The sequence below is a fragment of the Myotis myotis genome, unplaced genomic scaffold (assembly GCF_014108235.1).
Source record: "Myotis myotis isolate mMyoMyo1 unplaced genomic scaffold, mMyoMyo1.p scaffold_m19_p_13, whole genome shotgun sequence".
NCBI classification, from domain to species: domain Eukaryota; kingdom Metazoa; phylum Chordata; class Mammalia; order Chiroptera; family Vespertilionidae; genus Myotis; species Myotis myotis.
The window spans coordinates 5,404,348-5,429,519 of record NW_023416317.1 but is presented as its reverse complement, the minus strand read 5'-3'; the positions used below and the strand labels follow the sequence as shown (position 1 = coordinate 5,429,519).

The 25,172-nt window shown below is 51.2% G+C and overlaps 1 protein-coding gene across 1 annotated transcript in view; it reads right to left on the bottom strand.

Moving 5' to 3' along the window:
• Positions 1-1,439: 1,439 nt before the first annotated feature.
• Positions 1,440-25,172, bottom strand: part of SUCLG2 (succinate-CoA ligase GDP-forming subunit beta) — a 249,257-nt gene continuing 225,524 nt past the window's right edge. The window contains exons 10-11 of the mRNA XM_036331613.1: positions 20,022-20,142; positions 1,440-2,441 (exon numbers count right to left, since the gene is read on the bottom strand). Coding sequence (XP_036187506.1) covers positions 2,326-2,441; positions 20,022-20,142 — 237 coding nt within the window. The 3' untranslated portion in view covers positions 1,440-2,325. The remainder of the gene's footprint in view (positions 2,442-20,021; positions 20,143-25,172) is intronic.

The following is a 25,172-nucleotide window of genomic DNA, read 5'->3' as shown; positions in this document are numbered from 1 at the left end:
CACCTCGGGAAATGACCTGGCTGAGAATGAAGCCGCAGAGACAAGTTGGCCTGAGACGCAGGGTCCAAGTTCTGAGGGCGTGAGCCTCTGGACGCAGCCTTAACTACAACCAGGAGCAAAACAGTTCCTCCTCTTCTTCTCAAGCTTGACGTGGGTTTTTGTCCTTACAAAAAGCGTCTGGAGAATAGGTTGACTCAAATAAGTGAACCTTTCACATCCTCTAAATGTGGTACTTGTTCTAGGAGACTGACATGGAGACTAGCAAGTCCGGTCCAATCCTACATGCAGAGCAGCTCAGGTAAAATGCGTGTGCTACCCTGTAAGTTTCCTGGGCTGCAAGTAAGCTTAAATCGTCACCCTGTTTCACGGGTATTCCTGCCGAGGACATAACCAACTTTAAGAAAATATTTGATCAGATTGAAAGGAAATACTTTGCATATTTGCATGCAGTACAGGTGAGAGGGAGACTTGGAGGGGATGCGAGGAGGTCAGCAGCACAGGGCGCTGGAGTGGGTAACGCAGAGGCCTTCGGGTCTGCCATCAACACACTGCCCCTGGCTCCACTCCGATCCCAGCCAGGAGAGCTGGGCCCACACACCCAGCATTCATCCTACAAACAGTTCCAGAATCCACACTTGTGCTCAGCACCAGGGCCGGATTTGAGCGGCACAAACTCAGACACTTGGAGCTTCCAAGAAAAAACAAACACTCACTCCTGATCACACCTCTGTAGTAAAATAAAAGGGGTGGCTATTGGCTCATTACTAACCCTCTTACAAAATGATCACATAAGTCAATTCCCTTACAAGCCCCTCGAAACTGGATTAGAAACATCCAGACACATGTGTTGTGAATACAAGTCTTTACAAAGAGCAAGACACTCGAATATGATGATTTTTGCCTAATTGGCAAAATATATATTGTTTCTTTTACCATGCTAACTAGTTGTTTAAACTATCAAAACTCAAAACACACCAAAAAAGGCATAATTGGTATTTTTCACTTATTACAAAATAATAATAAAAAGAAACATGGCAAACATGGAGCTACAACATGACTTGTCACCTTGTGGCTGCGGAACGAATGAGAACTGGGAAGCAACAAACAAAAAAGTCTGGTCTGCTACACGTTTACAGGTTGATGGGAAAACTGTTTCCACTGGCAACTGAACCTCATTAGATGGGAGTTTACGTCGCCGATTTCCTGTAGCATTTTGCAGACTGAGGTCACATTTTAACCTGTTAAACGCCTGTGACACTACTGGTTTGTATATAACTTTTATTCCTTCATTGAATAATCTCCTAACAGAAATGGTTGCTGCTGAAGTTGGGTGAAACTGGACTAATCCTGGGACCATATAATATATAACCCAAATTTCCTAATTTTTGGAGAAAAGTGTTTAAGGAATAATATTGACAAAAATGAGAAATACACAGATCTTAGAGTTTACGAAACAGGATTTTATTTAAATTTGTGTACAAATAAAGATTTAGCAAAATATCATCGTAAACCTAATTCGCTCCCCCCTCCCAATGGGCACTATAGGAGAAGCCACATTCTCTTAATTACGTGCCCCCAGTTGGTAGATTCTGGGGGGTCAAAAAGGGCAGGGGGGGAAGGTATTGACACTCACTATAACATTACAATGATGTCTCATCTTGGAATGTCTGAATTAGAGAGATCTCCATAAGAATCAGCTCTTTTCAGTTTTCACATTAAATAAAATCTACTAAAAAATCACAAGTAAGGCTTCTGGCTTTATTCCGAGTGAGGTAAGGAGTATACTCAGTATTAAGGCAAAGGTAAGAATATATGGAATATCATGTGAAGTGTGGACCTTCCACTGTAAAATATATTTTGGAATATTCATGGGTTTTCCCAGCATGTGCTGGAATCAGGAACGTGGAAAGCTGTGACAGTGTAACAGCTATTTGGTTGACTGTCTTTGCTGCACCTGCTAGAGAGTTAATCTGTTAAGGTAGTCTTGCCTGAGTTTGCACGGCCTGTGATTTTTTATTGTTCAAGATTAAATGTCACCCAAACTGCCAACAGACGCTCCCCAGCGTCGGCCACACAAGGTCTACTGAGCAGGCAGAAAAGGGTGAGAACACAGGGCGTTAATTTAATAAAGACATAAGTGAAAGCAGATTAGTCTGTCTAGGTATCTGGTTCAAGAAGATAGAGAATTAAGATTTTTCACAAATGGTCTTGCTTCTCCCCTTCCCGTGTTTCCCCCAAAGAGATAACCACTTCCTTCGGTGAGTAGAGAACCATTTCTTTCTATGGCAGAATGGTCTTCTTCCTCCGGGGGGTCAGGGCAAAGGCTCACTTCTTAGCCACGCTGGCCACGGCCTTCTTGGCTGCGTCCTCCAGGTCGACGGCCGAAGTGATGGGAAGCCCGCTGCTGCCGAGGATGCGCTGGGCCTCGTGGACGTTGGTTCCTGGGAGGGGCGGGGGCACAGTCACTGCTATGGCACTGGAGGTTCCCCCAGAGTCAAACCTAACATGACCCGATGCCCCGTCTCACCAACGCAACCCATACGACTCCCTTTCAGCTTTTTATGATGCAGATCTGGCTACTTAAATAAATCCAAATGACAAATTTATTTTCCCCGCTTTCCATCTAACTGTCTGGCATTAAAGGACACTGCCTATATTTTCTCTGGCATTTAGAAAATGAAAATAACGAGGTTCTTAGAAGATCATGAAAAAAGAAAGATTAACAACCACTTGTTCAATGAGTTTGAAAAAGGAAAATCTGAAATGGATTTATCCCTTGACTGAACAGTCTGAACATGGGATCTAAAGAAAAAGCTTTGTGTCAAAAATGAGCAAGAGAAGGAAGCCCAGGTGCGGGTGGCAGGGACACCGGCAGCCACACGGAGGGCGCGTGACTATTGACCTGAACCCCGTGCGCCGGGAGGTGGTGACACAGGTCTAGTCCGTGTCCCGGCAGGAGAGGCCACGGAGGAGATCTGTACCAGAGTGGTCCAGCTGGAAAAGAAGGCGAAACAGAGGACTTCCAAGAGAGACACTTTGCACTGATGAAAGCTGCAATCACTGGTAACAGCCAGGTAGACGCACTGAAGGGGGGTCCTAATGAAGGGAAGGTCTGAGCTGTTGCCTCATCTGAGACCTGCGGGTCAGACAATCTGCCCACCTGTGGCCACGAACCACGCTGTGGGACAATGACAGTGTTCAACATGCTCCATTCTGCTTCCCCTCATCCTACATAACAGGGGAGGCCCAGCAAGGAGCGCGCCAGGCCGTCCTGGTGGGTCTGCAGCACTTGCCGGCCCCCACCCCCAAAGGTTTGCTGGGACCGACTACGTAACATGCGAAATGCTTTTCTGTCCTTTCAGGGTGAGCAGCCTCTGGGAGAAATGTGATAAAATGTAAGTCTAACGAAATAGCTCATCTGACATCACTTCCTGTGCTTTTACCTAGTTGGCCAGGCAGCCTATTTATAAGCAAGGACCTTGGAGCCCGGGCGTGGGACAGCCCAGGAGCACGAAGAAAGGAGCCGGGCAGCGTTCCATGTGGAGGGAAAGGAGAGTTAGTGAGCGGCAGGAGTGAAAGGTGATGTCATGTGGATTCTCGGGGCTCCGGGCCCACGGAAGCCGAGGGGAAGGGCACTGGGCACTGGTCTCTGGCTCAATGCTCACTGGCCGCTGCTTGACACGGAAATCGGACGAATGTGCTCTCTGCGAAGCAACAACCCCAAAGGTAGGAAGCCATTAGCTGAAACCCTCCTCTCCCTGCCCCTGTGGTGCGGGAGTATACAGTTCTGGGTAAATCATTTAACTGCTTTATCTCCAGACATAACATTAAGCACGTACATATGCCAGGCTTACTGTCAGTGACTTAGATACGTTCTTTCCGATGACCCTGAACAGGTGCTACTGCCCCTGTTATAAGATGAGGAAACTGAGGCACAGAGAGGAGGGAGAGCGTTTGTGGTCACACAGGGGCGGCGGCAGATGGGCGGGAGCCTGTTCTCTCTCAGCACGCTGTCCCAACTATTCCAGAGCAATGCTGTCTCCTGTACAAGGTGAGACTGCTGGGAGCACAGGCCGAGGACAGGCAGAGCTCACACCTGTGACAGCGCTTTGCAAAGGGCAGTGTCGGTGGCCAGGCCAGCGCCCAGCGGCTCCTGCTCCCCGTCCAGTGGGAGCAGAGGCTGGGGGGTGGCTGCCCACCAGGGAGCGGCGCCAGGCCCCTGGCCTGAGTCATGTGACTGAGTTCTGGCCACTGGAAGGCAAGGGATACAAAACACACACCCATAACACCTGCATGTGGCCCTGCACCCTTTGCCCTGCCTGCCTTCTGGACGCCGCCGGCCAGGCCGCCCTGCAAGGCAGCAGCGAGGCCGCAGCGGCCACTGGGTCAGAGCAGGGCACCCTCCCACCCCGAGGCCTCGAGTGGATGAGGAAGAGCATGTGAGTCGGACATGTCAGCGTCTCTGCTGCAGAAGCTGCATCGCTTTATAGAGGTGACTTTGTAAATGGGCGGCAGTGCCAAGGGGACCAATGGCTCCCGGTGTTCACCCCTGCGACGCTGGGCTGGACCCACCTGCTGCTGCTCAGTAAGGCGCAGCAGGCGACGGCATGCCTCCGAGCCTCCGTGACAAAGCCCACGGGTCTGTCTGCTCCCTCGGCCCCTGGATCGTTCCCCGAGGAGGGAAGCTGCCAGGGGCCTCTGGGAGGCGAGGAACCGAGGGCAGCTCCGCCAGCAGCCAGGGAAGACCTGTGGCCTCGGGTCCCCCCGCAACATGCGAGTGACTTGGGAGCGGCCCTGCCCAGTCAAGCCTGGACTAGACCTCCGTGAGCGACCCTGACCTCAGGACCCGGCCGAGCCCACCAGGTTCCCCACCGCAGAAACGAGCTCATCCATGTTCCGCGTGCGAAGTTGCTGAATGTCGGGGCAGGTTGTGACTTAAGTTAAGCGTCTGACAGGCCTCAGCTCATCAGCACGGCCTCCGTGCGCATCTGGTCCACCTGGTGAGTCTGACCAGTGGCCCGGAGCTGGCGGGTAGGGCAGAGGCTCGACGGGTGGTGGGCCGGGCGGGAACCCCGTGCTGCTCGGCGGGGTGGGGGGTGGGGGGCTCTCGGGCAGTGCTCAGGGGGCAGGAAGAGCCCGGCTGGCACGGGGCCAGTCAGTCTCTGGACCAAGTAACTGTGTACGTTTTTATCTCCTTCAACACAGACACGGAATAGAATTCCTCCCCCGACTGGCCTCCAATCTGCCAGGAAGAACCTAAGTTCAGGTATAAAAGGCTCTTCTCCCTCTTCCCTTTTTCTTCAGAGCACCCTCCAATCTCAACACGTGACCCCCAGGAGCCTCCCAGGAGGCAGGCTCCTCTGCCTGACCCCAGGGCGGGGTCCTGCCTGCCTCTTGTGGGGTGTGCCCGGTGCGCCCACAGCCTTACCAGGCCGGCCACCCGGGGCCAGTCACGCTGTGTGGACCTGGCCTGATACAGGGACAGCGGCCAGTGGTGGTGGTAACCAGTCAAAGCAGCGATAGGCTCTAAGCATATCCGCTCACTTGCTCCTCAGTGGTGCCCGGAGGTGGCTGTTACTCTCCTCCTTTACAGATGAGAGGACTGAGGCGAGAGCAGGTTCCCAGCTCCTGCCCAGCGGGCATGGCTGGTGTAGCCAGGAGGCCCTGGGACGAGCCTTCGGCTCCCTCTCACTGCTTTACAGGATTTCTGGAGCTAATGCTTGAAATGTCTGTTCTGCATCCTGAATCACTCCTATGGCTTTGCAAACATGTCATGATAAGAATGTTGGCAGTAGTAAGATATCTACGTTTCTGTGGTGTATGAAGTCCTCCACGTGCCTCTATGTGCTCTCTGCGATGACCTTGAGGCAGGTGTTCATAAGTCAGACCTTTCGGCCGGGACTCAGGCTTCCTGGCTGCAGGGCTCAGTCTCAGCCCTTCGCTCCTCCCTCTCCATGGTCACTCCTGGGCCTCCGGCGTGGGGTTTAACTGTGCAGCATGATTCCCTGCGTGAGACCACTTGAATCTCAATGCCGCTACACGTCACTCGGGCAAAGACCAGGCACCATTAGGATGCTGCTCTTTCCAGCCTCCCATCTGGCTGAACTACCCCACCCCCGCCCGCTGGGGGAGGGACCCGGTGTTTCCTGGGCAGAATCAATTGTTCCCAGGACACTGATTGCACCTGATCAAGGACAGTCCAATACTGACGGTGACTGTTCGCTGGGCACAGATTCGCTCTCCTGAGAAGGGGAACGGGCAGCATGCGTGACAGACGTGGTGGCAGGGACAGGCCTGTCACAGGTGAGTAGGCAGGAGCACGCGGAGCCGCTGCAGAGCTGAGTCCCAGACCAGGGCGCCCGAGCCCGGCCCTTCTCTTGCTTGGGGCCAGCTTCCCTGTGGCTCCCGCACATGAGAACTGCTCATCAGCGTCACCGGGGCTCCCTGTACGCGTAGGGGTGAAATGAACTCTTGATCTTCCCTCCCCGAGACAAATGGGCTGCTCTTCCTCGCAACCAACTAGCCTAACTAATATCCTCTTCGGCACCCGAAGAACACCAGGCGTTTCCAAGGGGAAATGCGTGGCCTGGGACCCAGGACCTGGCAGACAGTCCAGGCCTTGGCCTCCCACCCGAGCTCTGCTTCCCTCTCTGCTCGGCCGATGCCCATCTGGTCATGAGATCTCCCTTTAAATGGCATTTCTTTGGGAAGCCTTTTCACCACCTCCCGACTGCCAGCCAGAGCAAAGGATTATAAAACGAGCTCCCAGGTGCCTGTGAGTCAGATCCCAGCATCCTGGTTCCACTTCCTGACATCTCGTCCCCACTGGACACGAGCTTCCCGGACTGGCGATTGGCTAGACCAGTGGTCGGCAAACTCTTTAGTCAACAGAGCCAAATATCAACAGTACAACGGTTGAAATTTCTTTTGAGAGCCAAATTTTTTAAACTTAAACTATATAGGTAGGTACATTGTTATTAACTTAATTAGGGTACTCCTAAGGCTTAGGAAGAGCCACACTCAAGGGGCCAAAGAGCCGCATGTGGCTCGCGAGCTGCAGTTCGCTGACCACTGGGCGAGACACACGCCCTAGGATGTGCGGGCGCCTGCTACCCAGGAGGGACCTGCCGATGGAGCAGACACCACGCTGGCTCACACAAAGCGTGCTGAGGGGGGGACGGACAGAGACATGCTTCTGATCGCCGTGCTGCCCCAACACCCTCAGGTAACCGTTTTGTTAGGCCTGCAATACGGCCTAACACTCCCCCGCCTCCCGGGGCTCTCCAGGGCTTCTGTGGGTCCGAGCTAGGAAGGGCGGAGCAGCAGCTGGCCGAGTCCCCTGCCCTTGCATGAGTGCTCCCAGCTGCCGCCAGCCCTCTGCCCAGCAGCTCCTCCAGCCCCAGGCAAGCAGCTCCGGGTCAGCGTGGTGGGCAGGGCCGGGCCAGGGAGGATGGGAGCAGCTCTCCTCCAGCTGCTCCTGCCGGGCCACATCCAATACCTAATTGCTTCATAATTTCAGGATCCACTAAAGTGAATTTTAATTATACTTGCACTTACACTTTAATTACAGCCTTAATTATTCAGCATACACTGAGCAGGCCCAGAGCTAAGCCGGTGGGAGGAGTCCTCAGGCTGAGATGGAAGCTCGGGCCTGGATGGGCTCAGAGCGTGTGCAGGGCCCTGGTCAGAGGAGGGTCCACAGGGGGCGTGGGGTGGGGTGGGGGCGATGCTCACAAACAGGCCCCAGACAGACACAGGGGGAGAGAAACAGACCGGGGCAGAGGGCAAGGCGGAGTCCAAAAATGACAGACACTAGATGCACAGATAGAAAGACGGACAGAGATACACAGAGGAGGAGAAAGAGACAAGAAAGAAAGATTAGAGACAGAAGGGATAAAAGAAGGAAACCAGAGATTTAGACAGGAGAATAAGGGGGAGTGGCAGGGGGAGGGGTAGAAGAAGAAAAAGAGAGAGGAGAGAGAGAGAGAGAGGAGAGAGAGAGAGAGAGAGAGAGAGAGAGAGAGAGAGAGAGAGAGACCAGAGACACATGAGGAATAACTCAGAGAGGGTCAGGCACAGAAAGGAGACAGGGACAGAGTCAATTAGAGAGATGAGGAAAAATGGGAGCTTGCCAAGTCCCAACTGCAGCTGCTTGGCCCTGCCCCTGCCTAGGCTCCTGCCCCTGCCCCAGCTCCTGCCCGTCCCCTGCCCCTGCCCCCGCCCCTGCCCCTACCCCAGCTCCTGCCCCTGCCCCAGCTCCTGCCCCTGTCCTCTGCCCCTGCCCCTGCCCCAGCTCCTGCCCCTTCCCCAGCTCCTGCCCCAGCTCCTGCCCCTGCCCCTGCCCCAGCTCCTGCCCCTGCCCCAGCTCCTGCCCCAGCCCCAGCCCCTGCCCCAGCTCCTGCCCCAGCCCCTGCCCCAGCCCCAGCTCCTGCCCCAGCTCCTGCCCCTGTCCCCTGCCCCTGCCCCAGCTCCTGCCCCAGCCCCTGCCCCTGCCCCAGCTCCTGCCCCAGCTCCTGCCCCTGTCCCTGCCCCAGCTCCTGCCCCAGCTCCTGCCCCTGTCCCCTGCCCCTGCCCCAGCTCCTGCCCCAGCTCCTGCCCCTGCCCCTGCCCCAGCTCCTGCCCCTGCCCCAGCTCCTGCCCCTGCCCCAGATCCTGCCCCAGCTCCTGCCCCTGTCCCTGCCCCAGCCCCTGCCCTGGCCACATCTCCCTTGGAGCAACACCTGGATCACCACCAAACCGGACAGCCCGCCCACGCCCGCTGGCCGCACTGCAGGCGCCTAGGATCTGCCCACCTCGTGCCTGAAACAAGGCAACGCACAGAGAACAATGGGGAACGATTTCAAAATGAAATCTCGCTCTACTGGTAGAGGACATTCTACCAGAGAATAATAATTATTACAGTCTTAAAATTCTCCTTCTGCCTGTTTGGCCACAGACTTCCTGCCACTGGGTGGAGTGAGAGCCACACAGAGATGCAAGGTTAATTGATCAAGTTTGTTCTTTGCCTTCATTACAAGGGAGGACACACATTACAGGGTTTGGTTTAAAGGGTGCACACCCCCTCCCCCCAACTTCCTGAGCTTTTTATCTCAGGGCTGTGAGGAACACCATGGCAGAGCGTAGAAGCTCTTTTCAAAGTATTATCAACAGGAATGCGGTTCTTTTAGAACATACAATAGGTAGCACTGAGTGTATGTGAGGAACAATGAATGCTCGGTGGATACATGAGTCAAGGGGCTCACAACCCCAAAGTGACGTCCTTTTATCCCCTGGTGACCGATGAGGCAACCGAGGTACTGGGAGGCCTGGGAACTTGCTCACTATCCCCGAAAGTCAGAGGCCGAGCCAGGCCCAGCTCCAGGCCTGCTGACTGCAAAGGCACGTGGAACCATGGACACCCCCCCCCGCCCCCCCCCCTGCATCCTCCCCCTCTCCTCCCCCTGGCCCCGCATGGCAGGCGGCCCAGGGAGACTGTAAGCCAAGCTGCTTATTTTTACTGGAGGGAACTGAGGCCACCGATGTCCACGACTGGCTCAGGTCAAACAACCAGCTAGCTACCCGAGGCAGGTCAGGGCCCCCAGGTCAGGGCCCCCATCAGGCCTGGAGAGCACGGGCCTGGCGGGCACAGCGAGGTGTGGCCTCTTTCTGACCACGCTGAGCTAAAAATCGCTTTTACATTTTAAAATTCTTGGAACAAATCAGAATAACAATATTTTGTGATACATGAGAAGTACCTGGAATTCCAACTGCAGTGCCTGCGAATGCCGCTCTGGTGGAACACAGCAAAGCGACTCGGTGGCCCTGAATCCGGAACTATGCGGGCCTGCTCCCCGCAGCTGCTCTGTTGTTTGCTTGTTTTGCTCAGAGAGGGGGCGGGCGGGCGGAAGCAAACCGAACTGTATAAAGGCAGACGGACACCATCGTCCCTGCGCCCGTGCTCCTCCGGACTCTCCTCTCACGTGACCATCAGGTGGAGGAGGGGACTGGACATTAGCCACTGGTCACATCGGAGGTGGGCAGCTCCTGGAGGGTGAGGGCAGCAGTCCTGGTGCCGGGCTGGCTCGCTGCAGGCAGCTCGCTGGCCCGCTGGCTGGGGTGGTGGCGTGCTGGCTGGGGTGGTGGCTTCAATAATAACCACAGCTAACCCGTACTGAGCCAGGGACCACGCTGGGTGATTTAAAAACTCATCTGCTCGTGTCTGGCCAGTGTTGCTCAGTGGTTGGGCTTTGGCCCATGAACCAGAAGGTTGAGTGTTTTTGTTTCTTTGCTTGTTTGTTTTTAAAAAATATTTTTATTGATTTCATAGAGGAAGGGAGAGGGAGAGATAAAAACATCAATGATGAGAATCATTTACCGGCTGCCTCCTGCACGCCTCCCACTGGGGATCGAGCCAGCAACCCAGATGTGTGCCCTGACTGGGAATTGAACCGTGACAGGAGGTGGCTGATTAATGATTCTCTCTCATTACTGATGTTTCTATCTCTACCTCCCTCTCCCTTCCTCTCTGAAATCAATAAAAATGTATTAAAAATGTGTTTAAAACTCAGCTGCTGCTTATAAAACACTATGAGGCGCCTGTAGTTTTGCTCCCATTTCACAGATGGGGAAGCTGAGATTTCAAACCCGGTTGTTATGGACCAGCTGAGCAACATGAATAAATTACTGCAGTTGGATGAGAATCATATCAAAATTGTGTGCATCCCTCACATGGTTTAAAATCCACGAGGACTGAGACACCACGTGGAGCTGTACCCCGTGCACCCCATTGCTCAGTGACTCCCCTACGGAGCCATTGCTGCCTCTGCACGGCCCTGCAAATGTGGCCCGCAGAGCCTGAAATCTGGCCCTTCACAGAAAAGTTCAGACCTTTGTTGCTCTGCACGATCCACATGGTGGGCCGTGGCTGCAGGGCCAGGGGAGCGTAAGCACCAGCTGCATCTGGAGTGCTCCCAGTGCAGCCCCACCGCCCACTTTGATGCCCAGCTGTGCTTCTGGGGGGGAACCCCACCTCAGCGCTTTGAGCCAACAATGGCAGGTACTTGGCTCCAGCACGCCCCTCGCCCCACCTCTGTGGTAGACGGGATGAGCACAGAGCCTTCCTGGGGTCTGCCTCCCACAGCACCTCAGGCGGCCACCAGCAACAGAAGGTGGCAGATGAGAGCCCTGTGGCCTCCCTGCTCTGAAACACTCGCAGCTCAGGTGGCTCTGCTCTGGGAAGCCCTAAGGTGGCGCTCTTGGGAGAGTCCTTTTAACAGGACACACCCGTCACCTGTGAAAGCACACGGGGAATCCACCTGGGTGTCGGGTGTCAGTTCTCTGATAGCCTTCACGCGTCACATAAGGAGCCTGAGGCTGCAGACATGAGCTCACTGGTCACTCAGGAAGCCCCCAGGGGCAGCCAGTGGTGTGTGATGTGGGGCAGGACTCAGATGCCAGCCCCATACCTGCCGGCTCAGACACCCCTCCTTACTCAGGTGGCCCTGCTCAGCTTCCACTCAGGAAACAGCGTCAGGCTCTTGTGCTTGAAGGGATGACCACTGCCTAGACTGGGGTGGGCACCTGACCCAAAGGCCGCCCAGGCCGAGGGCAGACTAATGCCCTGTGACGTGCATGAGGGGCCAAGCATCACACAGCACTGCAGGCTCTGGCCCTGCTGCCCGGCGGCGGTGGTGGTGGTGGCAGTGGTGGTGGTGGTGGTGGCAGGGCCGATCTGATGGAACACCTGATGGAAGAGCCAGCCTCGCGCTTCCTGTGCCCTCCCTCCCAAAGGGCTGCTCCCAGGCCCAGGCGTCTCTCACCTGCAGGCTTGCAGGTGGGAGGCCCGCCCAGGGCCCAGGTCCAAAGCGCCCGTGACTGGCGTCACGCTGCCGAACTCCGCGGTCGGTAAGGAAGCCGCTGTTGGTGCACCATGAGGTGCAGCTGCCGCTTCTTTCTCAGTCACGGAGGCGGCAGTTTGGTGGCCTAAGTCCTGTATCTTATTTCTCAGCAGGAACAAAACCCAGATGGGGAAGAGTCTGCTGGGTCCCCTCAAAGGCCCAACAACACGCCCAGTTGGATGGGCGTAATAGATGGTTGGTCTGTGGGAACACCAGGGACCAGCTGCCTCAGCAGAGGCCAAGGGTAGAGGCACCAAGAAAGAACAACAGCGTAGGGAGCTTCCCAGGTGCAATCCCAGAAACCGCCTTTTTAGTAAGGCCGTTGGGGCTCCAGTTGTTACATCCAAAAGAAAAAGGATGCGCCGTGCGGGAGCCACCCTCCCCTGAGAGCCCTGGGCCCTCGGAAGCCCTGGTCCCAGCACCACAGGACGGGCTTCCTGCAGCGACAGGCAGCGCGGGTCCAAATGGCATGTGTTTCAGTCACATGCACCACCGAAGGGTGAGATGAGAAGCCAGAGTGGCAGACATCATAGGGCATCTGTCTGGAAACGGAAATATTCGATCTACAGAAGCTCTGAGCAGTCTGGCTAACACTTCAGGCGAGGCTGGGTGGGGCGTGGGCTAAGGAGTGTTACCGTCTTAGACAATGGGAGGGTTTAAGGCTTCATGACAGAGCAAGGCTGTGTCCAACATCTCTTTTGGTTTAACCTGGTGATGACGACTAACACTTACAGGGAGGAGAGGTGACAGCTTCGGAATGCCAGCAAGGCACACGCACGGGGACAGTGATGGAGGGAGGGGATGAGGAGAGGTATGTGGGCACCAGCGGGCAGAAAGCAAGGTGAGAGGTGGGTGTGCAAGAAATGGGAGCCGAAGGAGGACTGAGGATCACACACAGAGGAAAAGCGATGCACATTGGCACAGAACATCCGACCCCTCCAGGGCCACGTTCCCAACCACAGCAGCAACAGGCTGTACCCGGGGAGGTGGGGCATGTCCCCACGTTGGCTACATGAGGCTATCGAGTAATGTTGTGTGTTTCTCAGGAGTATCATGGGTCGGCCTGAATTAACCGCCCATGTAACTTCTGTGCTGCGTGTGTATACACTGCAATAAGCAAAGAAAAGCTCATTCCAGACAACGTGCTCTTCATTCATAACAGAAACCACTGTCGACAAAAGCTAACAAGCTCCCCACAGAATGTGGTTGTTCAACTGACCAGGAGTCTTTTAAAGAAAAGCAACCCTGTGCCGAGCTGGTCAGCCCTATTCTGATACGGCCAGTGAACACCTGTCATTATTAAGTGGCCGTTTCAAAGGGGAGAGAGTCATCTCCTTACCCGCTGCTAAACAGCGATGCTTACTATTCAGCTGAGAACAAAGATTTGTCCACGAAACCCCACCAGCTCCAGCTGACCTGACTGATCAGAGCTTCTCATCGGGACACTCCTACACTGTGAGGGCACCAGAGGCTCTCAGATGTGAGCCACAGACCGGTGGTTCCGGGCAGGAGGCCAGGGCTTCCAAATGGCCACCAAGCAAGCAGAGAGGCCACCGTGTTCATTCATAAGAAAGAGATACTACCAATGCATCTAGTATCGGCTGCTGACATGTCTGTTATCCTGGTTAGGAAAAGTCTCCTACTTGTTCGGACTATACAGTCATGTGTCAGAGGATCTGAAACGCAGGAAGCAGCTAATGGCTGCTAGCAGCAATTATTTATTATTGTAATTCAGACTCCGGTAAACATTTTCTGGCACACTTGGTTTCCTTTACGTGTCATTTGGCTTTAACATAGATGTCGGGATGATGGACACCCCTTTCTCACCTCACTTTCACTGGCTAGACAAGGGTGTATGTTCTGGAAATGTGACCATTTTTAATACATATTAATATGGATAAAGATTCCGAGAAACACATCGGCTAAGACAGGAAGCACAGTGCTGTGTCAAGTTAACTGGAAACTACCCCTGGAATCGTCCAGCATGTTCTGGCCCCTTCGTCTGCCTTGGTCACCAGAGGCAAGGAAGACTTGCTCTGTTTAGAAAAATCATAGTGTAAGGCTGGGTAAAATGGAGCTAAACGCAGGGAGATTTGTGGGAGGAGCAGAATTTATGTTCCAACCCAGAAGAAAGCAAATGAAAAACTTAGGCTGAACGTAAGAGAAACACCTCAGAGATCCCTGTAGTTACCAGCGGTTCCCGTTGGAGGGCTGAGACCAGACCTTCTGCGGCAGAATTTTGGTTTGGGCTGGTTTCTTACGTTACCTGGGCTGTGCTGCTGGGGAACAATGTCCAACGCAGCCGGGCCTGAGGGTGCCTTACTGGGGCCCTCTGTGGGGGTGGCGTGCATTTGCTCGCACCTCCCCGTGGCTCACCCCCACACTCCCACATCCCGCCTCCACATGCCTTCCATCCGATAGCAGAGCTTTCTCTCAGAAGAAGGGTGGCTCTGCCCTGAGGCAGGGGTGGGGAACGTCTGGCCTGAGGGCCATATGCGGCCCTCAAAACCATTTGGTCTGGGCCTGCCAAGGCATTAGGGATGCGTTAATTAAATGTTTGACCAAATATAGCAGGCTAATTTTTAAGTTGGTAATTTTGTGTGGCCCTTGAATAATGTTATAAACATCCAAATGGCCCTGGGCAGAGAAAAGGTTCCCCACCCCTGCACATAAGACTCTCCCATTCTCTCTAGTTCCCACACTCACTTTCCCAAGTGCACCAAGGATGCCATCCTCCTCTTGGTCATTAGATAGCGAACCCTAGCTCCCCCCTCCCCCTCCTCTCTCCCCACTCTGCCTTGCTTTTATATCCACTTTTACTTCCACGTGACAGTCCTGCCTGGGTTCTACGTGCCAATGTCACGTACTCTGGCTACTAACTGCATGTTCCCACTCTGTTCTTTGAGCCACAATGTGTTGCTGCAAAGTCATTGCTCCCTGGGACAGCGCGACCGGCCAGGTCCTGGGCTTGTCTGTCACCGTTAGGATCCCAGTGCCAACTCCCGCGTACGGAACAGATGTGCTGTCTTCTGATCCTCTAAGTTCCCTCCTCCTTTCTTTCCTTGATTCACATTGCACTTATTTCCACATTCAACTTGGAAGTTCTCCTTTTATAATATCTCTTTGCTAACTCACATCTCTAAATGCACCATAGTTACAGTGCTCAATACCCAGGAGGTGTAAAGAGGGGCATGCCAACGGAAGTGGGCCGACAGCAGCACTCGCTGGAGGGACGCACGTAACAGAGCCTGCACTCCCTTCGCAGAGCGAGCACTTGCTTGGTTCCTCTTTCGTTCCCTTTATGGATAATGCCACCTCCGATTTCTGCATTTTGTTAATATTAGTGCTGGGAGTAGAGCTGGGGCACGATCCTTCATCTTTCCCTGGTTTAATATGTAGGACAATACAAGTTTGGGATAGTCCTAACCTTGGTGTGGGGCTGCTGGTTTCCCGAAATCACGTAAGTGAGTGTCCTTGGCACGACCTTGCTGAGGACATTTATCAACAAGATGCTACTCCCACAGGAGGCGGAAAGAAACCGCTGGGATCTGGGAGTGTTGAAAGCTCTCCTGCCCCCTCTTTGATAAAAGTCCCAGGTGCCTGTTACAGGACAGGCCCCGGTGCTGGAAGAGCAGGGTCAAGGTCACGAGGGCCGCTTTAGCCCACAAAGCTTTGGGGCAGTCTGCTGTCTGAGCTCATCTAGATTCATCACCTGCAAGTCCCCCGTCACCGGGGACACTGTGGCGATAATATTTCTGAAGGTTCCAGAAGCCTTGCTGGCGGCTCTCTGGGAAGCCCTGACACAGAAGCAGGTTCTAGTAGGACCAACACTTGCTAGCACTGTACATATATTATCTTGTATTGTTACATCTTCTTTCTTTCTCTTTTATTTCCCCAGCCATCTAGTAATGGAGGTCAATTCTTATATTTCTGTACATCCTCCTGAATGCCCAAAGCTCAGTAACCTGCACCGAGTACTTAGTATATAATTAACCAACGAAACCCCCACAGGCATATACTTCGGAAGTGCACTGACTCACAAGATGCAAATCTGATTGTCTAACAACTTAGAAATGTCAACACTTCCAGCAGCGCGGGCAGACCTCTGACACAGCCAATAGAGATCAGTCAGGGAGGTGACCGTGGATGTGGTATTTAGCGTGTTCCAGCGTGTTTATTATCCAGGTACACACGACAGGGAGATGTTCGATGTCAGAGATCATTTCCTTCTGGAATACTAAGCACCGTGTGAGAAAGAGAACTCCTTTTAGGCTTTGGGGGGAAATAAAAGTGGGGTTACTTGCTTTCCTAGGAAAGAACCTAAAGCTAATAAGGACGGACCTGCTGACAACGCAGGTGCAGGGAGGGTCACAGGACAGAGGGCACACCAAGGCACACACTCACGTCGAGTCATTTTCAGTGGCAGACACTAGTCTGGACACGGGTTCTCCTTTTACAGACACAGAGCTGACTGGTCGAACCCGAGGGTCACTGGCCACTCTGACCTGAGAAAGGTGGACACCAGCCCTTTACTCCGAGCTACACTTACACTGATGCCCAGCAGCTCCTTGATCAACTACTTCAGTGATTTTTCACTGGAATCAGTCCTGCTGCCTTTGCTGTATTAAGATTTAATTCATGCAGGTGTTTGAAAGTCCATGTTAAACTTTGCCAACTGGCGCTTCTGCTTTCTCTTGTCATTATTTCTTTTTTTTTTTTTTAAATATATTTTATTGATTTTTTACAGAAAGGAAGGGAGAGAGATAGAGAGTTAGAAACATCGATGAGAGAGAAACATCGATCAGCTGCCTCCTGCACATCTCCTACTGGGGACATGCCCGCAACCCAGGTACATGCCCTTGACCGGAATCGAACCTGGGACCCCTCAGTCCGCAGGCTGATGCTCTATCCACTGAGCCAAACCGGTTTCGGCAACTTGTCATTATTTCTATCAGGTCCGCCTGGTCCTGAGGGAAGTTTGTGGGGCGTCTCAGAGGGAGGAGCTGGGAAGAGAGGGAGAGGAGGAAGGGGCACAAGGAGGAGCCGGAGACCAGAGCTGCGGCTGTGCTGGGGTCTCGCCCTCACAAGACGAAGACACACCGGGGCCACATCCCCCGTGGGGACCGCGTCTGCGGAATGACGCACCAGCGTGGAACATGGGGAGACCAGCTGTCCCGAGGATGATGTGCAGAAATCTACCCCCGGGCTGCCTGGCCACTGTACTCTGAAGTCTGTGATGGCGTCCACAGGCCTGTTGCTAGTTCTCACATTAAAGGGCCTGTTTTTGCCTCTCTGCTACAGTGGTTCTCAAAGTGGGGTGCCCAGAACCCAGGGGAGGCCGGCCCCTGGCGTGAAACGTGGTTTTTGTTGTAGCAGTAATACTAAAATGATCATATTAAAAACAATGATGCTCTGTTGGCATTTGCACTGATGAAGCAAAGGTGATGGTGGGTAAAGTGCCAGCTGCTACCACGGAATCAAAGCAGCAGCACCAACCTGGGCTAGTCCTGCTCCCCCCCACACACACATACTTGCCATACAGGGTGCACTTTCAAGCCGGGTGTCCTTTTAATGAACAGTGAAAAATACTAATTTTTCTAAGTCTCAACCCTTAAGTACTTAAAATACTTAAAATAACTTTTTTAATACTTAAAATAACTTTTTAAGTTGCTTTTTATATCTTTGTTTAGGTGATATTTCTTATTTTTAATTTGTTTCCCAGAAAGGTAATTTTTGAGTTTTCTAGAAAAGATTTTTTCCTTACAGACAATTTCTCAGGGTTAAGTTCAGGGGGAAGTCCACAAGCATTGCGCTCTGAGCTGCGGGGGCCTCCGTGGGAACCACATGAGCTGCGCCCTGAGCTGTGGGGGCCTCTGAGGGAACACACATGAGCTGGACCCTGAGCTGCAGGGCCTCCGAGGGACAGCGTGTGGCCGGGCTGCGCCAGGAGTCTGAGGCCCTTGCCCGGGGGCCCAGGCCTGGGGAGAACAGGACGTATTGTGCTGGCTCAGACTGTGCTCTGGCAGACGCTATGGAAAATGGAGGGACAGAGTCTGCCACCTCCAGGAAAACAACTGACTGCTCTGTGGCTGATGATCAACTTTGTACATTTATGTGGAAATTAGAATTCAGGAAAACTTGCATCTACCACCTTGAAAGGTTCCCAGTACTTGTGAGCTTCTCTGATGAGAATGGTGTTTTACTGATTTCAGGGAGAGAGGAAGGGAGAAGGAGAGAGAGGGAGAGAAATATCGATGTAAAAGAGAAACATCAATGGGTTGCTTCCTGCACACCTACCGGCAACCTGCAACCCAGGCATGTGTCCTGATCGGGAGCTAACCCGAGACCTTTAGGTACATGGGACAGGCCAGGGCGAAGATGCTATGATATTAACAAATGTGGAACTTTTTTATACTGTATGTTGAAATGTGTCAACCTTTAGATCTTCATAATCCAAAATGCTCCATATGATCAATGCATGTTATTACAAACCATGCATGCATAAAATCCACTTCATGTGCAAGATGGACCAACAGACTTTAATAGGATAGAACATGAGACGTTCATTAAAGTCATTTCAGATTGCACATAAAACAAATCTTTAATAAAGAAACTGTTGCTCATAGACTTTAGTGGAGCACCAAAGAATATTCAAAATTACATGAAATGATTATTAAAAACTCCTCCCTTTTCCAAATAAATAGCTCTATATGAGGTCAGGTTTTCTTCATCTACTTCAACCAAAACAACATATTGCAACAGATAAAATGAAGCAAATATTAAACTACATATTAAAGAGATTTCAAAAATGTAAAACAATGCTGATATTCTTATTAAAAATTTAACAAATTTATTTTTCATAAAATATATACTTCATATATTTATATATAAAAGAAGTAATATAACCTGGCCTGTGTGGCTTTGTGGTTGAGTGTCGGCTGTCTACCTATGAATAAGGAGGTCACAGCTGGATTCCTGGTTGCAGGCTCCATCCCCAGTAGGGGTCGTGCAGGAGGCAGCAGATCAATGACTCTCTCTCATCATTGATGTTTCTATCTTTCCCTCCTTCTCCCTTCCTCTCTGAAATCAATAAAAAAATATATTTTTTAAAGAAATAATATAAAAAATAATATAGCCCTGGCTGGTGTGCTCAATGGTTAGAGCATCAGCCTGCACAGAAGGGCCACTGGTTTGATTCCCAGTACTAGATTGCAGGTTCTATCCCTGCCCTGGGTCGGGGCATGTGTGGGAGTCATCTAATCAATGTGCTTCTCTCACATTGATGTTTCTCTCTCTCTTTCCCCCTCCCTCCCTTCCACTCTTAAAAAAAATCAATGGGAAAAATATCCTTGGGTGAGGATTAACAAAAAAGAAAGAAAAAAATTTAATTTAATTTAAAAATGCAAACTAATTATTTAAACATATTTTTAAAGTTCCACTTAGGAAATTATTGAATCAATCAATAATAATGAAATATACAACTCAAATAAGCCAGAGCTCTTTGGGTCCACAATTTTAGCAGATCAGGAGTGCTAGACCACAGCCATTGCCTTCTCTTGGTGAATAATTCTTGGAGCAGCATCTCCAACTGTTTCTTTCAAAACACTAATCTCACAACATGATTCATAATAAAAGGGCTCCACTCTGAAATGCATTTGGAAAATTTGGAGAATCCTAACATATGCCATTCTTAGAGAGTTACAATCTACATGAGCCTATTAGATGCTCGCAGAATCACTGCCATGCTGCACTTATTTCATCTTACTTACTCCCGTGCTTCCTTCTGTTCTCTCAGGAAGTTTGTAAGCACAGAACACTCTGCTCACCTGACCTGCAGAGGGGTGATGGACTGTGGTCACCTGACCTGGCAGAGAGTTGATGGACTATGGTCACCTGACTTGGCAGAGGGGTGATGGACTGTGGTCACCTGACCTGGCAGAGGGGTGATGGACTGTGGTCACCTGACCTGGCAGAGGGGTGATGGGCTGTGGTCACCTGACCTGGCAGAGGGGTGATGGACTGTGGTCACCTGACCTGGCAGAGGGGTGATGGACTGTGGTCACCTGACCTGGCAGAGGGGTGATGGACTGTGGTCACCTGACCTGGCAGAGGGGTGATTGGCTGTGGAGATCACCCATAACTCACCTTCAAGCCGGACCACGAGAGGCACCTTCAGTTCCAGCTCCCTGCAGGCCTTGGTGATTCCATTGGCAATGATGGCACAGTTGACAATTCCACCAAAAATATTGACGAGGATGGCTTCAACCTGAAGTCAAAAGCAGAAAGGTGCCCATCAAAATGCTGACGGCCAACATTCTCAAAAATAACTGGCTAAACAATAGAGGCAAATAAAAAAAAGATTTTTAAAAAAACACGGAATGTAAATATTAAACAAAAGGCCTAGAAAATATTATGAAAGTTAAAATTTAATTCTAAATTAATAAATATCAATATATAACATTAGCCGATATTAGCCCATCAATCACTTCTCTGAACTCAAAATGAATTCAGTCACCACTCACTCATTATACACGGTCTTCTGCTTTTCCTTAGACACTTGTCTGGAACTGTTCTTTTAAGAGTAGTGTCATTTAAGATTTCATGCACTACTGTCTTTTCTTCCCATGGTTTACACTTAAATTTTACCTGTCATGGTGCTTCATGGAATATTTCAACATTAGAACATTATTATTTGTTGTTTCATATTAATATGCAAAGACAGACGCTTTCCATGTTTACTTAATACCATTTTGATATGCTAGAGGTACTCTCTCAAAAGTCAGAGACAGTTTAATTGTCTAAGATAACAACATTTTTTATAAAAAGGACATAGACCCCCAAAAGGAAGAGATACAAGCTTATACCATAAATAAGGATGTAAGAAAAGTCAAGCCACTGACTGGAACTTATCAGAAATGTAAATTTAAACCAGTCATGTTAACCTGTTTCTGCATATTCCAGATTCAAAGGCGTGTGGGCAAAAAAAAAATTATACTTGTCCTGACTTGATAAATAGGCATAAGAAAATCCCGTATAATTAACATGAAGAACAAGATAATGAAGAGAATTCATTACCGAGATTAACTGATAACACCCCCAGAAAAATGGCCATTCATCAAGCGGGAGGCATCAAAATCCCAACAATGGAATCACAATTAAATTAGGCTACACTAATTGCAAAGCATATACGAGTGGTGCATGCCAGCGCCAGCCCCGTCGTTCAATCTGCTAAACTGGCTACATAAAGCACATGAGAAGGAGCGCCTCACGTTTGTTCAGCACTTCGCTGTTTTAGAAAGTGCCGTTATACGAACCCTCATTTTTAATTTTGATCCCTGCCAGAAAACTATTCAGAAAGTAAAGGGAGGGGGAGCCCCCTGGAGCTGACAGAGCCATTCGGAGAATTCACAGGATGTGCCCAAGGTCACAAAGCTACCAAGCAGCAGTGGCGAAGTTCCTCATCACTTCTCTAGATAGGCCCCTACTCTCCCTAACGCCAGCTTGAGAGCCGGGCCGGCACGCACCCTGGGCAAGGTACATGCCTTGTCTTGAATACGGTTTCTTCACCTTTACAATGAGAAGAATAGCGCTTAGTCCGTCAGGTTGTTGCAAGGACTAAATGAGATAATGCATGTGAAATGCTCAGTACATGCCTGTAAAGCACTTACTGAATATGTGTATGTATATGCAGTTACTTCTTTTACTTTAAATCCCCATCCTCCTGTCCTCCTCCCCTTTGGCAACCAGCAGTTTGTTCTCTATGGGTCTGTTTCTACTTTGCTTTGTTTATTCGTTTGTTGTCGTTTTCAAGCCACATTTAAGTGAAATTACATGATATTTTCTTTCTGTCGACTTACTTCACTCAGCATAATGCCCTCGAGTCCACACAGGTTGCTGCAGATGCAAGCTTTCATTCCTCTTATCTGAGTAAGAGTTCATTGTGTGAACGCACCACATCTTCATCCACTCATGTACTGACAGACGCTTGGGTTGCCCCACATCTTGGCTATTGTAAGTGCTGTTGCAGTCAACTTAGCTGTGCATGTATCTTTCTGAATCAGTGTTTTTTGTTTTCTTTGGATAAATACCCAGAAGTGGAATTACTGAGTCGTGTGGCAGTCCTATTTTTTATTTTTTGAAGAGTCTGCATACTGTTTTCCATAGTGGCTACACTATACATGCATTTATTTCAACAAGTAATGATGTAAGTGGGCAGGCTACCTAGACAGCAAATAAGAGTTAAAAAAACTTTCAGTAAACTGCAGCTATGTTGAATGTGAATATAATAGAAAAGCAAAGTTATTGACGTTCAATAAGAAGGTAATGACTTAAGACTAAAATAAGTGAGCAGTATTTCCCAACCCGATTACAGATCCCGGCGGCTCCCGTTACACTCGCAGCAGGCTGACCGGTGCAGGAGCTTGCTCCCTAATAGCTGCGTTTAAACGCTGGTAGCACCGAGGCTGGAGGCTCGGCAGAGAGCAGTTTCCAAACAGCTGTGGGATGGAGAGGAACTTGCCAGAACAATGAAAGAAAAACACTCAGAGCAATGCTGACTCCAGGGTCCGAGAGACAATCGGAACCAGGCCCGGTGAGTGGGGAGCCAGGCCTTCCAGCCGAACTCGCATGGGCACCGCACGCCTCTGCCCACTCAGTGAAGCCGTGCTGGCCCAGAATTTGGGTGACCTCCTGTTAATCCGTATCAAACAGTATGAGCTCTCCACGGAGTGCTCGCATCACAGCACAAACGTCGTGAATTCCTCGACACGGACAGGAGTGGGCGGGGTGACCAGAGGCCCAGGCCCTGTGACCCGTCTGCTTGGTGGTGTGTCCTGGAAGGCGTGACAATGTGGCTGTGGACCTGCTGCCTCCGGGGGCCAGGTCCATGCATCTCTTTACCTGCAGCATCTCTGTTTACTGAGCACCTGACCCTGAAAACATACTCTGCACGGGACACCGCCTGCACTGGTGCTGCCCAAGGAAAAGCCCTCTTTGCCAACAGCAGGCGTAACTGGCTTGGTTAGACTTGCTGAGAAGTGGGGCCTGTTGCTCTCCAATGCAGTGTATTCCCCTCTCCCCCGGCACCCCATCCCCCAAAGGCAACACTCCTGTGCAGTCGCCTTCGGCTCCTCTCCAGGGGCACGCAGGCTCGCACCCCCAGCTGGCACATCTCTGCCACAGCGCCACACCTACCACGGGCGGCCTCGGGGGGACGGATTTCATGTCAGCAGACACTGACTGGCCATCCGCCTGACCAGGCACAAAGGGACGTGCCTGCGGAGGTGAGTGAGGCGTCACCGCTGTCCTCAAGGCCTGCAGAGACCAGCCTAGAGCCAGACCTGGAAGCCAGCAGTGCCCGTCCGGCTCTGAGGGCATCACGCCGAGTGAAGTAAGTCGACAGAAAGAAAATATCATATAATTTCACTTAAATGTGGAATCTTGAAAACAACAACAAACGAATAAACAAAACAAAGTAGAAACAGACCCATAGATAGAGAACAAACTTCTGGTTGCCAAAGAGGAGGAGGATAAGAGGACGGGGATTTAAAGTAAAAGAAGTAACTGCATATACAGTATATATATTCAGTATCTTACGGGCATGCACTAAGCATTTCACATGTATTATCTCATTTAGTCCTGTCAACAACCTGATGGACTACGCGCTATTATTCCCACTGTATAGGCGTCTCACTCACTAAGGCCTGGGCGGTGAGAGCCGCAGCTGCTGCGCCCAGAGAGGCTTCCTGAGGAGGCGAGGCTCCAGGTCACCAGGGGGAGAGGCCAGGCCCTCGGTGCAGAGCAGCCAGGAGGAAGGCCGGGCTGTCACCGCAGGCCGGGCGGAGCGGCCGGCGGCCAGGGCCTTGGATCTTTTTGCTGATTCCTTCTCTTTCCAGAGCTGGGTGAAGGCTAGTCTTGAAAGTAGCCTCCCTTGGAGTTGGGAAGAGTGACAGGAGAGGGAGGCGGGGACAGAGAGGAGAGTATAAGGAGACTACAATGCCAGCATGCACAGCAGCGGTAGGAAAGAGAGAGTGAGAGCAAGAAAGAAAAGTACTGTGTGTGGGAGAAAGGGAGAGAGGCAGGAGGGAAGGAGGGAGAGAGAGGGAGAGAGAGAAGCAGCAAGAAAGGGAGAGAGAAGGAGAAGAGTTTGCGTGAAACCAACAGAGCAGTTAGCAGTTTTACATGAGAAGCCACAAGGCACAGGTGCTCTGGAGGCACGGGCACCCCGGCACCCAGAGGCATCACCCCTGGATGGGAGGACCCTGCTTCACCCTTCTCGCCCCTGTGAAGTACTTGGCTGCAGCCTGCACTTTAAGGGGAGTCAGATCTAAGTTTCACTCTGGGCCCATTGCTCTAATTAACTACTTACTGTAATCTGTAACCTGAAACCGAGAACGGAATGAAGGGGGTTTGAAAATGAAAGCATTGTGACAGTATTATTTAGCACCTACAAAGCATGTCAGATTTTCAATGTGAGCCTCAGGGCCCATTCATTAGCATATGCACTAATTGCTACTCCATGAGGACAGCAACAGAGATTTGAATAGTTGTGGTTTTTTTTCCTTGAGAAAGAGAATGTGAAGGAGAAGTCCAAGAGGGTCTATTTAATGCCCAGAGAAACGGGAAGGCCCCCAAGTGCTTGGGGAACAGAGGCTGTTATTCACTGTTTCTCAAAAGGAAAGTCACCCAGTGAGGTCCCTGGGGAGCCAGCTGGGCGGCAGCTGTGGCGGCTGCGCAGGTGCCCGCAGTCCAGGTGCAGGGGTTCATGTCTCTGTGCTTGGCTTTGCGCTCCTGCCGCCTATATCAGTCCACAATTAAAAGTAGAGATTGAGATTCAAAAGAAGAAAAGCAACAACAGCCTTTGGTATTTAACAAACTCCTCTCAACTCCAAATAAACAAGCCAAGCAATAAAAATCATGACTAAAACCTTTTTTGGGAAACATAATAATTTTGAGTATCTGATGAACACGATGGAACCCCAGTCAGGAAAATTCACACACACAAAACCGGTATCTTTAACAAGTTCATAAAATGACTTAAGTCTTCCTTTTTCTGTTGTTGTTAATCCTTACCCGAGGATATTTTTCCCATTGTTTTTTGTTTTTTGTTTTTTTTGTGTGTGTGTGTTTTTTAATAGAGAAGGGCAGGGAGGAAGGGAGGGAGGAAGAGAGAGAGAGAAGAAGAGAAGGAGCGAGAGAGACATCTATGTGAGGGAGACATGCAGACTGATTGACTTCTTCCTGCATGGGCCCCAGCTGGGGCCAGAGATCAGGCCTGCAACCGAGGCACATGCCCTA